At 33.7% G+C, this 12,256-nt stretch overlaps 1 protein-coding gene across 1 annotated transcript in view; it reads right to left on the minus strand.

The window, feature by feature from the left end:
* Window positions 1-12,256, minus strand: part of LOC119079969 (potassium voltage-gated channel subfamily H member 8) — a 98,501-nt gene that overhangs the window by 24,190 nt on the left and 62,055 nt on the right. Inside the window, exons 5-9 of the mRNA XM_037188108.1 lie at window positions 10,816-10,953; window positions 7,005-7,189; window positions 6,702-6,930; window positions 4,499-4,653; window positions 4,225-4,429 (exon numbers count right to left, since the gene is read on the minus strand). Of these exons, the coding sequence (XP_037044003.1) occupies window positions 4,225-4,429; window positions 4,499-4,653; window positions 6,702-6,930; window positions 7,005-7,189; window positions 10,816-10,953 (912 nt within the window). The remainder of the gene's footprint in view (window positions 1-4,224; window positions 4,430-4,498; window positions 4,654-6,701; window positions 6,931-7,004; window positions 7,190-10,815; window positions 10,954-12,256) is intronic.

Consider the following 12,256-nt stretch of genomic DNA (forward strand, 5'->3'; position numbering starts at 1 on the left):
GTCTACCTGTCTATTGTAGCTTACAATCTTTAAAGGCCATTACAAAGAAATCGTCAGACACATTCCAAGAAATTATCTAACGAATCTCAATGTTACATCACACAGCGGAATGTCATTCTTGAAACTAATCTTCCATCATTTCCGTCATCAAATTTAATTAGATTTTCAATTTACGAATTCCTAATCTTTGCCTAAGCATGTGGAAATTATTGGAAGCATGCCATAGATACAACCAAAAATTAACTGAAATTTCATACCATAGATCAATTTAATTATTTACCGATGAAATATTATGTTACAAGCGCATATATAATGTAATACGCTAAAATATAAGACGATGATACGCCATATCACATGTAAATTTTGTTGTCGTTACGATTTTACTACTTACTAGTAAATACAGAAAATAATGTAATGATCCTCCGGTTCGTATACATTGTAAATATGCTATCACTAGACAGACATAAAATAGCTAAAATAGCTAAAATTACACCAACGTTAACGTATAAAATTGAGTGGTAAATTACCTCAATGTTTACACAGCCCATATCCATACATTGAGGGAAGTTTACACAATTATAATATTGGAAAATCTATTTAACGTTAAATAATAATGTTCTTATTGAAGATTACCGCCGGATGGTTTTACAATTTTTCAGTTAACGAATTTCTCGCAACACAATTTCGTACCACAATTTACACCGTGGGAATAAAGAAGATTTTATGTGATTTTTCTTCGCATTAAGCTCTTCCTTATTACGGCCGTATCTGTTTCGATGGCAAATTAATTGGCAAATTATTGGCAATAAAAACAAAATTTTATTTATATTTTTATCTGAACTCGTGTGCTGTTATAGTTAAATTGAAACGCTCCGTTCATTGGCATTCTGATCGTGTCTGTAGTTTTGTTTCTTTCTGAAAAACCATTTTACCAGTTCAACATTTTCCCATTCAAAGTGTTAGTTAAAATTAATTTTCTGTGAAATACAATTTTCATTTTATTGTTTTGGATAAATGTTTTCCATTAAATCGAGATCTGTGGTTCAATGATGGAAAGAAAATCACAAAAATATCATTTGTTTCGCAAACTGGATAAACATTATCATTTATGTATAGGGATAGTATTATCATTCTCGAGTTGACTTGATTTTCTTTGTGCGATGCTTATGAGACTTGATGGCAGAGTCCTCACACATATACAGACACAGTTCTTTTAACTGAACCTGATGAATTTATTGATTTTCTGATTACAGATAAATTCATGTCAGGTCAGTTTAGAATCAGATATGTTCCAAGTCTTCGGTATCTTTATTTATCCACATATTTATACCTAAACAAGTTTAAATCAATCATTCTAGATATTGATGACTTTATTGATAAAAGTTTCAAAAATAATAAATTCAGCTTTCATGAAATAGCAATTTCCGAACAGGATTTCATCTCTAGGAATTTCTATGGCTCAACGACAACGACGTCAATATATAAAAAGACCTCTATCTAATGTTCCCCGTGCGAGTATAACTGGTTCTACTAGATAGAACGGCTGTATTTAATAATAAAAAAAACGTAGATGCTATTGGCAGGGCATTTTACCTGCAAATAGTCTTTGTAAAAGGAAAAATGCTATTGGCAGGCGCCTGCCAATAGCCTGTGTAAAAGAGAAAATGCTACTGGCAGGCGTAATAGTTTAGTAATTTAGTAATAATTTGGCTATTGGCAGGCGCCTGCGAATAGTCAATACGTAAAAAGTGTTCTGCTTTATAGCTACATATTTGCCAGGACAAACATAGTACAATAATTCTTATACCAAACATTAAGTGATATTAAACAAAAGAAGTAATAGTCCATTAAGATACCGGTGAATATACCGAGAATTAATACTCTTCTGTATATTACACAAACGTACGTGTCACAGCACAGAAACTCAGGCGTCCGCTGATAGATGATATTACGGATTTTGAAAATTTACCTTGAGCGAACCGACGCGAACAGTTGTTGGAGGGCACCCAAAACCGGAAAAACTGTGGAACAAATCCGTTTCTACCCGTTAAAAAAGGTCGATATCGGAGACAGGCAGAGACTCTAAAGTTCCAATTTTAACAAATATGCCCTTACGTGATCAAAAGCACAACGTAAAAACTAACGCATGCTCAATTCTTCATTTAGCAGTTGACATAAAATATTCGTCGAAATCACAGAAATTCTAAAAAAATATTGATGACCAATCATGTAAAGAAACAACAATATTGTCGTTTTTGTGATGGGAGTTACAAAAGAGGTTCCCAGTAATTAAAAATGTCAACGGTAATCTTCAACAATTCCGTTTTGGCAGAAACACATTAATTGAAATGTGTGTTCGTTTCCGGTGAAATAACTTAGTGCGAAAGTAACCACTTTTGAGGAGGTTTATCATAACACCATTAATTAGAGGAGGTGGGTCACATTCCTTATTGCCTACATAGCTATACTATCTTTGTAATGTCTAAATTCGTTTAATGATTTCTTGGAACTGGGAGTTTCTTTACAAACCGAATTGAAGTTTTTATGCGTTGCCTGGTATCGCAAGGCAGAGTAGAGCATCGGTAGTCCGATTGAAAAATTGTATGACCAAATTAATGTGCGTTCCTATTAATTTTTCTCACAAAACAATATCTTGTTCGAACTAAATTAATACAAACGTCAGATTTCGAGACATTATATGCATCATCGTTGTATCCCCAATATTAATGTTTTATTCTATTTTTAATCCATGAAGGAATTATATTTTCACAATTTTTAATGAAGATTAAAAATCTATCCCATCAGAAATAAAAATTCTAATCCCATATTTTTAACTATGTTGGCTATGACTCATAGCCTATGAGGAATGTAAACCTTAGGAAAAATCGCTTGATTTATATGCAACATACTATTCGTTTAAGTAGAAATTTTCTTGCTCCAATTGTATTGTACCATTACCGATTGTTTAAATTATTATTTTTAACGTGACAGACAATGTCACTAACTTCGACTATTAACAAACACTGTTGTCGTGAGTCTTAAAGAATTTTCCAACAGCTATAGATTATTTTCATTATACAGTACTCGTCAACGCAACCTTACTTAATTTTTCGTCACGTAGTCCTTAACCTCAATTAATTGACATTAACTGCGTTCAACTTACTGGTTTTTACATGAAAATCGTTCGTTCAATTCATTCGATATTTTCGACATGTCTGACAGCTGGGATCGTGTCTGACGTTTACAAGGTCATGAAAATGATGTATATTTGACGAATGGCGAAATTTGATTCATACAGTCCCTAGGGCGTCGCCGTGGTGCCAGTCTGGGCCTGCCCCTATTTTACTCAACAAATGAGGAATTCGTTTTTTTTTTGTAAAGGATTTTCGTTACAAACACACCCGAAACTTTGTATTCGAAACAATGAAAAACATACTTCTTCATCACCTGTGAGCCGAAATATGTAGTGCTCAATGCAGTGGCCATAATAAGCCCACAAAACAAAGACTTGTGTTGGTTTGGTATTGTTATAGGTATGGGTGTACAATAAGGGAAAATGAATCAAAAATCAATTTTGTAAAATCCCTTCTTTTCAAAGACTTCCCCAGACATGCTGAAATAATAACAATGGGCTAAAGCACTTCAACGAAGTTCATATTATGAAAATTTTAGGCGCTTCATTATTCTCACATTATCATCGATTGCGGCTAATAAATAATACAACCTGGCAATACCAAAACCATCATCAAGTTAGAAATGCGTATCAGTTTCACGCGATCTCAAGTCAAAACTTTTCAAATAATAAACAAGTCTGTGTACCTTCTGTACACATAAAATAACGTAACGCTTTTCGGTAAAATTTATTCAACGTGAAACCTTTATCTATCCACAAAATTTCATTCCTTTCAATCAACATCGCAGCAAAATCAATCAAAGAGATGTACATAATGCGAAAATTCTTTTTTATCCAAATCCCATAAAATATTAAAATCGCTCCATCCAAATATATCGATGAATGTACATAAGTATAAACAACCCTCCAAAGAGCGACGTACCATATACATATACTATTATATGTATATTGGATTATTTCGTTGGATTCCAGCATGCTCATCTTTCCACCTTCTTCAACGTATTTACAATCCGATAAAATTTACGAAATTGATGGGTTCAACATGATAAAAACATCACAAAGTCAATAACAAATACATCTTCCATGCTTACCTATATCCCAATCGATATCGTTGGCAATTTGTTCTTTGTCGGCAATCACAAACCAAACACAGGCCAGCCAGTGTGCAACAAGTGAAAAGCATAGCATCAGTAATGTTAGTATCATTGCCGTGTACTGTGAATAGCGGTCCATTTTTTGCAGTAAACGTGCTAGGCGTAGTAATCGTGTTAATTTAACCAGATGAATATGAGATTCCTGTACAGTTTACCAACATATTTTCATTATTAATATTGCACATCAATACTTGGTTCGTAAAATACTGACCTCTCCATGGTACAGATACAAATGGTCAAAAGGTAGTGCTGCCAGCAAATCAACGACGAACCAGCCACGTAAATAGTTTAACGCTATACTTTTTGAGTCGGACACAACTTCACCTTTCCGAGACACGTAGGTCGTGCGAAAGTTCAGCATTATGTCTGAATGTAACGAAAAAAGGAGTAAAATTGTGAAATTTTCTCGGGACTCATGGGTGAACTGAAATTTCACTTTATATTAAAACAAAATGAAGAAAGAAAGTAAATTTTTGGAAGTTAACGTCCTTCTTCCTTCACCAAGTACGCCTGTAGATATAACACATTTTTGGATATCCATATGCTATGACATCGATAGTAACAACAAAAATAAACTACAAAAGGTAAGGTCTGACTAATATGAACTTATATAGCGAAATGTGGTCTAAACGAAATGAAGTAAAAGATAGTTAATATGTCGTTTGTAACCCTTGAAATTCTACGCTGAACCGAACTGGCTACTTTACAGCCGATCAGGCGATCTTAAAAGTCACAGCCAAAATATTTTTGCCGGTCAGAGTTGCTTGTAAAAACTCCCTGTTCGCTCTATGAACAAGTGTTAGGTGCCTTCATAAGCTTGGTAAAGCTTGGATCAAAGTTATGAGCCACCAGAAATCAAATTTTATCATAAATAAAGTTCATCGAACGAAAAGGAAGTAATGTGGTACGATACTTCGATCAAACTAATATCTGGTTAGCTACAGCAGCTACAGTAACTGCAAAATGAATTGTACCGACTCATGTGCCGATCAAAAATCATGGTACTTAGCTTCGAAGCATTTTTCAAATTATTTCAGAGAAATTTGCAGAAATATTTGCTGTGCACAAAATTAGTTCCTCCAATACCCTTGAGTATTGATTCCTCACTTGCTTCAAAAATATTTGGAATTTGGATGGCTTTATATCATTGTTAAAAATTCGAGTTTTTCTTCAACTCCAAAAACGGTACATGAAGCCACAGAGATGTTGCAAATTACCGTAAGGTACATCGGAAAGTGTGCTATGCTTTTAAACGAATTTTCGTACGCTTCCACTGAAGTTCAGAATATTTTTCTATTTAGAAGAAAATTCTTCGTCAGTTCTCTCAAATTCTCTCAAGCAAATTAACGCGGAGATCCTAAATTAAAAAGAATTTAATAAAGACAATGGCACATTCACTTAGAGGAACAATTTCCATCGTAGAGAGAAACAATTACTCGAAAAATAAATAAATCGAAAATTCGCAACGACTAAGAATTTGATGAACTTCCTTGAGAATTTCCCAATGTTATACACGAAAAAAAAGCAATATTGATGGATTCGCAACTCAATACGATGTACCGTGGCAGCTTATTCCATTACCTAATTCATTCTATTGGGAATAGTCAATTCGATAATGTGTATTTATGTGTCCTATTCCAATACTCTATCATCATTTATTAAGAGCTTGCGTGTGCAAATTTCTATACAAATAATCTTCCTACTTCGTAAATCCTTACCATTCGCTCTTGTTGTCATGATATCATGTTCTATATTAACTAATATATATACTGTTGCAGGATCTAAGGCTTTACGTATGTACATAAAAGTAGAAAAACATAATAGTTGGGATCGACTAAAGAATGTATCAAACTTAATATATTTTGATGTCGAGCATGGCAAACCAATTTTGCCATCATAATATTGAGTTAATGTTTTTCTGCTATGTGGCACATATAAAAGTTTACCAAAAATGACAAAATTGTATGATGTTTATTCTGTACAGACAAATTAAAATGTTTCAGCTTTCAATGTACTTCAAAGGAACGCAACATTTTGTTGCTAATTGAAAATAAAGATTAAAGAATCATTGAATCGGTATAAGAATCACATTCCGCCCAAAATTCGGAAAATATTAACACTTTCTGCTGAAGCAGAGAGATCGCTTAATGTCATCGTCGTCTTATCTACGCACCGCTTTTCCGATTCGCTAGCCACATTTCCACATTTATAACTGTTATAAGGTTGAAAATGAAAACATTTTATTACAAAGTACCTTCGCGAATCAAATGCATTAATTCCATTTACATTTTATAACGGCGCCTTCGTAAATGGAACGAAAGATGTAATTACTCTCTGGCTATTTCTCTGTGTTGTTCATAAACACAGCGCTTGGTACTAAAAAAACTCAATTAAAATATTAACCAACTACTTACCAACAATAAATAATCCTTCAACAATTACGTCAGAAGCCATCGTCAATCGAACAGCTTTGGCAAATGCAGCATTATATGGAACGGCAACCGCCACATAAAATGTAGCAACCAATATTAACCAGTCCCAACAACCTTTGAACATACCATAATGCGATAAAATGAAACGGGATTTTTTTAGAGCTTGAGTTTTATATTCAGGCAATGGTGCATCGGTAGAATGGAGTAAATTCTGGTAATAAAAGGAGGGTAGTGAACTATAACGTTTTGCAAGTATGTGGCGTATGGCCATTATGAAAGTCTTACATTGTTTAGCTTAAGTTTTGTCTTGATTTTTTCGGGCTTATAGTGGCCCGATAATTGATAGAGTACGGCCCGAGATCGTCTTCGTCCCATATTAACACCAGGTGGTACTTCAAAATCACCATTGGATCCATCGTCGCCCAGAAATGCCGATTCACTTGAACGAAATCTGGCTCCCAGCAATGCTGCTATAATAAGAAATGAAAATATTGCGGTGAAACCGTTCGAAAAGTTATCAGAATTCTTGGTGGTTCTTGCGATATGGAATATTATACAGAATTTAATGTTTGTTGATTGGAATATTCCACATCAAAGTTAAACAATCTTATGGCAGCATTTCTTCATGAAATATTCAGACAAAAATTGAATCAATATTAATTTAGTAGAGCAAAACTTTGATACAACCAGATTCGCGAGAGCTGATTCTTGGAAAGTGTGTTACGATTTTAAAGCTCATTTTCTTTGCCAATTCGTGGAAACTTTTGCTAACAAACCAACTTTCCAAACTTCGATAGGATTTGGCTAATTCTTAGAGTTTTTTTTACACTCTCTGGTTGTCATTCAATTAAATTCGTTTAAATGATTATGAAACTAAGTTACATTGAAGGAGATGGGCCACTTGAATTAACTTTAGACGATGGAGTATTATATAATACAAAATTATTTGTCTTTATTTCGATTTTAAATTTTAATCATTTTTGGTTTTCTGCGACCACTGCCGATCTAATTTAAAAAAATAACTCGACTTACAGATAGTCATTTCCTATCGACAACGACGACAAGAATAAGCAATGAGCTCTGGCTTGTGGTCTTTATATTGCAAAATGTAAGAAAACAATATTGAAGTGGTCGACTCAGTATCAAATACTAGGAGATGCCTTTTCGTAAATGAAGTACAAGATTTTGTTGAAATACATTTGATATTTCTTCGAAAAGCTAAAGAGATCAGCACCGCAAGGGCCTTATAAGGTTACAGGTGAATGTAGTGGCTTAGGTAATAATAAGCTTCATAAAAATATACAATTAATGTCAATCAATGTCAATGGATTTATGTCGAAGTTTACTTCAGTTATTTTACCAGCTGGTCTACTCACACAAAAATACGGTTTATATGTCTCCATACTGGTCTCAAGACCACACGCACGCTTGTGGTAGTGTATAAGTCCGGAAAGACAGTGCGTTGTGTGGACAAGCTGGAAAAACAGCTGAAGCCAACTTAGACCCAAATTTGGTTGACACTTGTCAGTTATGTTGGATATCATTTCGAAACGAAGTTTTTCTGTGGTTGTAAGTTTAAAACGTTCAGCACAGCAGTCATACAACACGTTTCTAGCGCCCAAAACACTTCATTTTCAATGTTTTTGAGTAAATTTTCAATCCTCTTCTCTCATTGTCTTTAAAGTGAACCTCAATTTTACCTGACAAAATTCTTTCAGAAACCGACCTGAGATAAATCCGCTTCCGGGTCTGAGTTCTAGTGACACAAAGCCTTTAAACAGAATATAATTTTCTAGGAAATAAATTTTCCGATTGATCTATGAACACGATCCAGAGCGAACGGTTCACGATGCTGGTTTGAATGCCAATAGAAATAAGCTAAACGAAAATGCCAAGCAACTAAGCACGAAATTAATTAGAAAATCAATTTTTAATTAAATTTGCGGAACAGCTCGTCATAAGGATCCAATGAAGGACAAGAAATCATAACGCCGCGATAGAATCTCCTCTTTGTTATTCAACGAATATGTTCTATATAGCTTCATTTATTCAAACGTGCTTTGTGAATTCTTACATATAACTCGATTATTATATACACGATTTTCCATCTTCTACATAATTCCATTCAGCAGATAAATTGTCAAAATGCCGAAAACATGTCATAAATTCAATGAACCATAAAACCTGTATACGCCATGGCTATATGTGGTATATAAAATGTATACACCACAACACTGACTGATAATAATAATGTTCATGTTTATACAAATGTGAATATTTTTTTTTCTCCTTGTATTTTCGGCTCTTTAGGCTTCATGTATAAAATAAATAAAATTATTTTTATTTTGGATGGAGAAGTTAGCATTGTGCCATGTACCCTTCTGAATAATAACGAAAAGAGCGAAGCACATTGTAGATGATATATAATCAAAAATCGTCACGTGAATGACATTAAATGATCTGAATTGTTATTGAATATTGAGGAAAAACTCGGAAAATTATACACGTGGCTAGCGGCTGTAAAGATACTATAAAGCAAAATTTACCGCGGTTTCAGGTAATGCATGGCGTGAAATGGTTGTGTGAAATGTAACACCGAAAGTGCATTTGAATCCACGCCATTAGTCGTATAAATTTATACGTCAGAGAGAGCTTTTTTCTCCTTTGTTACGATCTGTCAGTTTTTCAATTTTGCGATTTAGTATGGAAATGAAAACTAAAATTGAGATATCTTTGCTGTTTTGAGTGGTTTTTCATATTTTTTTGGACCAAAATGTTTTAAAATGTGTTTGGAATCGATTGGCATTAACAGATTGTGTTAAAATATTTTTTTCTATTTTACAGTGAACGACATCTCAAATGTCTCACTGTCAAATTTTTCTGAGAATTAAATTGTGTCATTGCAAATTCACAATGACATTCTCTGAAAAAAATGACTGTGAGACATTTGAGATGTCGTTCACTGTATTATTTTGTTAATGTCAATCGATTCCAAACACACCAAAAAAATATGAAAAACCACTTAAAACAGCAAAGATATCTCAATTTTAGTTTTCATTTCCATACTAAATCGCAAAATAGAAAAACTGACAGATCGTAACAAAGGAGAAAAAAGCTCTCTCTGACGTATAAATTTATACGACTAATGGCGTGGATGGTCTAACAAAAACTGTTGGTTATGTATAGCGTTGAATTCTGATTCAATTCTGATTCAATACCGATTCGGAATTAAGCACAACTAACTAGTCAGTGTCGTAGCGTTATCGCACGAGATAAACTTCTAATAATTCTTAAAAGATATCATTCTGCCATTTCCAGAAAGATCTGGTTTTAATGTAAAACGAAGCTGTTGCACAACCACGACCAATAAATAATAATAATTTATCGATAGAAACTATTACGATAATCTACTGAAAAAGAATTATTTACCGAAATTTGTAAATGTTGGATGAAATCGTAAAAACTTGAAGAATCGGTAAATTATTACTCTTTTATCGGTAGAAACCGTATCGGTATTTTATCGGTACTGAAGAGCCTCGCTACCGGTGTTTATTATTTTGTATCTGTAGTGGACTTTTCGGTATTGGATTTTATCGGCTGTTTATTATTTTTTATCGGTCGAATATAATTTTCTAAAAATAATATTCTTAGCTCAGCTCAAAAACGAATACATGAATCCCGATCGGAGCCATTTACATAAAAAAAAACGTACTCGACTAACTGGGATTACCGCAAATAAATGCCGGGAAAACCTTTTTGCGAACCAAAAAAATTTGTAAGAATCGTGTTAATTAGGAAATTTATCCAACGTGAAGCAGAAACTGTAATAAAAAGAAAATCGATAGGCTACGACTTTATATCACTCAGACCACGGCGGGCATTTTCTACGATTATATATTGATATATCCATGCACAACTAATTTCGCTTCAATAAATCACCCAGCGGAGGACCAGACTAATTAATTGATGAACGAACCATTATTCAGTTCTTAATATTCGGGATATTATCTCATCGAGTGCTTTTATTTATAGCTGGTTTAATAACATTATTCGATTGTATAACGGGGAAGTGTGTAAATGGAAAGAATGTACTTACCGCTGTCGCATTCATCAGATAATGACATTTCTGCCATTTTAGTGTTGGTGATGTCCTTGTGAGACGCGAGAAATAGTACCACATCACGTTTCTCATTTTTAATCGGAACAATATCCAGTAAACACCAAAATGGAGTGCCTGTAACATTGGTTAAATTAGTAAATTTCAAATTCAAAATAATCATTCAGTTCCACCGACCAGCTTGTAAACATTATCAGTCGTCATAAGGCCGCGATTTGAAATCCATATCATATTGTTACACTACCAGATTCGAAGAATATTATTATTCTATGTCTTTCAGCTTTGAGCGATAGAAATCAGATTTTACTCAAAAGTTCTAAAACTAGGAATCTGGTATTGGGATATAATCCCTGCTACTTGTACTGTAATTTGTCTGTACAAATCTTGTATTGATTTTGATGTTTTTGATCAAGTTTTTTCTCAAAAATTGTTTCCCTCGATTAATCGCAAAAAAATGATTTCAAGGCTCTTTTGGCAGACCCTTACTTCATGACCTCGATTTCCAAATTTCACCAAACGTAGTACTACGTTTTACTCGCAACGAATCGAATGAGATATAACTCAATAATATCCGTGACCCCTTGTCCCAAAATGTCTGATTTTGTTCGATGTTTTGGCGATATCACTCTTAATCTACTGATTTCAAATCTTGTACTTCAAATTTTTTAAGTTTGTCATTATTTCTGTTGTCGTTACCGATAACAGATAAGTAGCCGTATGTGACAGGTTACCACGAAAACCTATAAATTAAACATTTTATCTCCCTCTCCAGCACACACAATCAAAAAGTCGTTGAACAAGCGTTTTTCCAATCAGGTATTGCAGTGCCATAGGTTTCAAATCGTGTCTTTATGTGAGTCTAATATGCACACAATCTCTCGGTCTAGAACCACCAGCCAAAATCCATTTAAATTTTCTATCCACTACACGAAAATACGATGAGTTTAATGAAGTCTATATTCAAACAACAAGTGTCGATTTATGCTTAACAGCTATGCACCATCGAATGCAACAGTGATTAACAATTCAAGTATAATTTGAATTTCGATGAAAAAAGGTTTGTTTTAACTAAAAATCAATTTCCAATGCTCAAAAATATGCAAAATAAATGTTATTTCAGAACCATTAAAGTTTCAACATAGACACGAAAATGTGTGTGTAATCGTACGAAAAGCGAATTTTCAAACATTATTTTTGTATATATAACTGTATAAATGAAAACGTTTATTGGCCATTTCCGGCAAGAAATGAACACAACGAGAACTGTTTCATGTATCGAAAACAAACAAACAATCACGTTACAAATTTGGTACCGTCAAACGATTCAATTCGATTGGTTTATTTTATATACACATTTAATGTGATGATGAAAATTATCTATGATTGATGGCTGAATGGGCCTATAAAATAATCGATAATA

This window comes from Bradysia coprophila, unplaced genomic scaffold (assembly GCF_014529535.1).
Source record: "Bradysia coprophila strain Holo2 unplaced genomic scaffold, BU_Bcop_v1 contig_350, whole genome shotgun sequence".
Lineage (NCBI taxonomy): Eukaryota > Metazoa > Arthropoda > Insecta > Diptera > Sciaridae > Bradysia > Bradysia coprophila.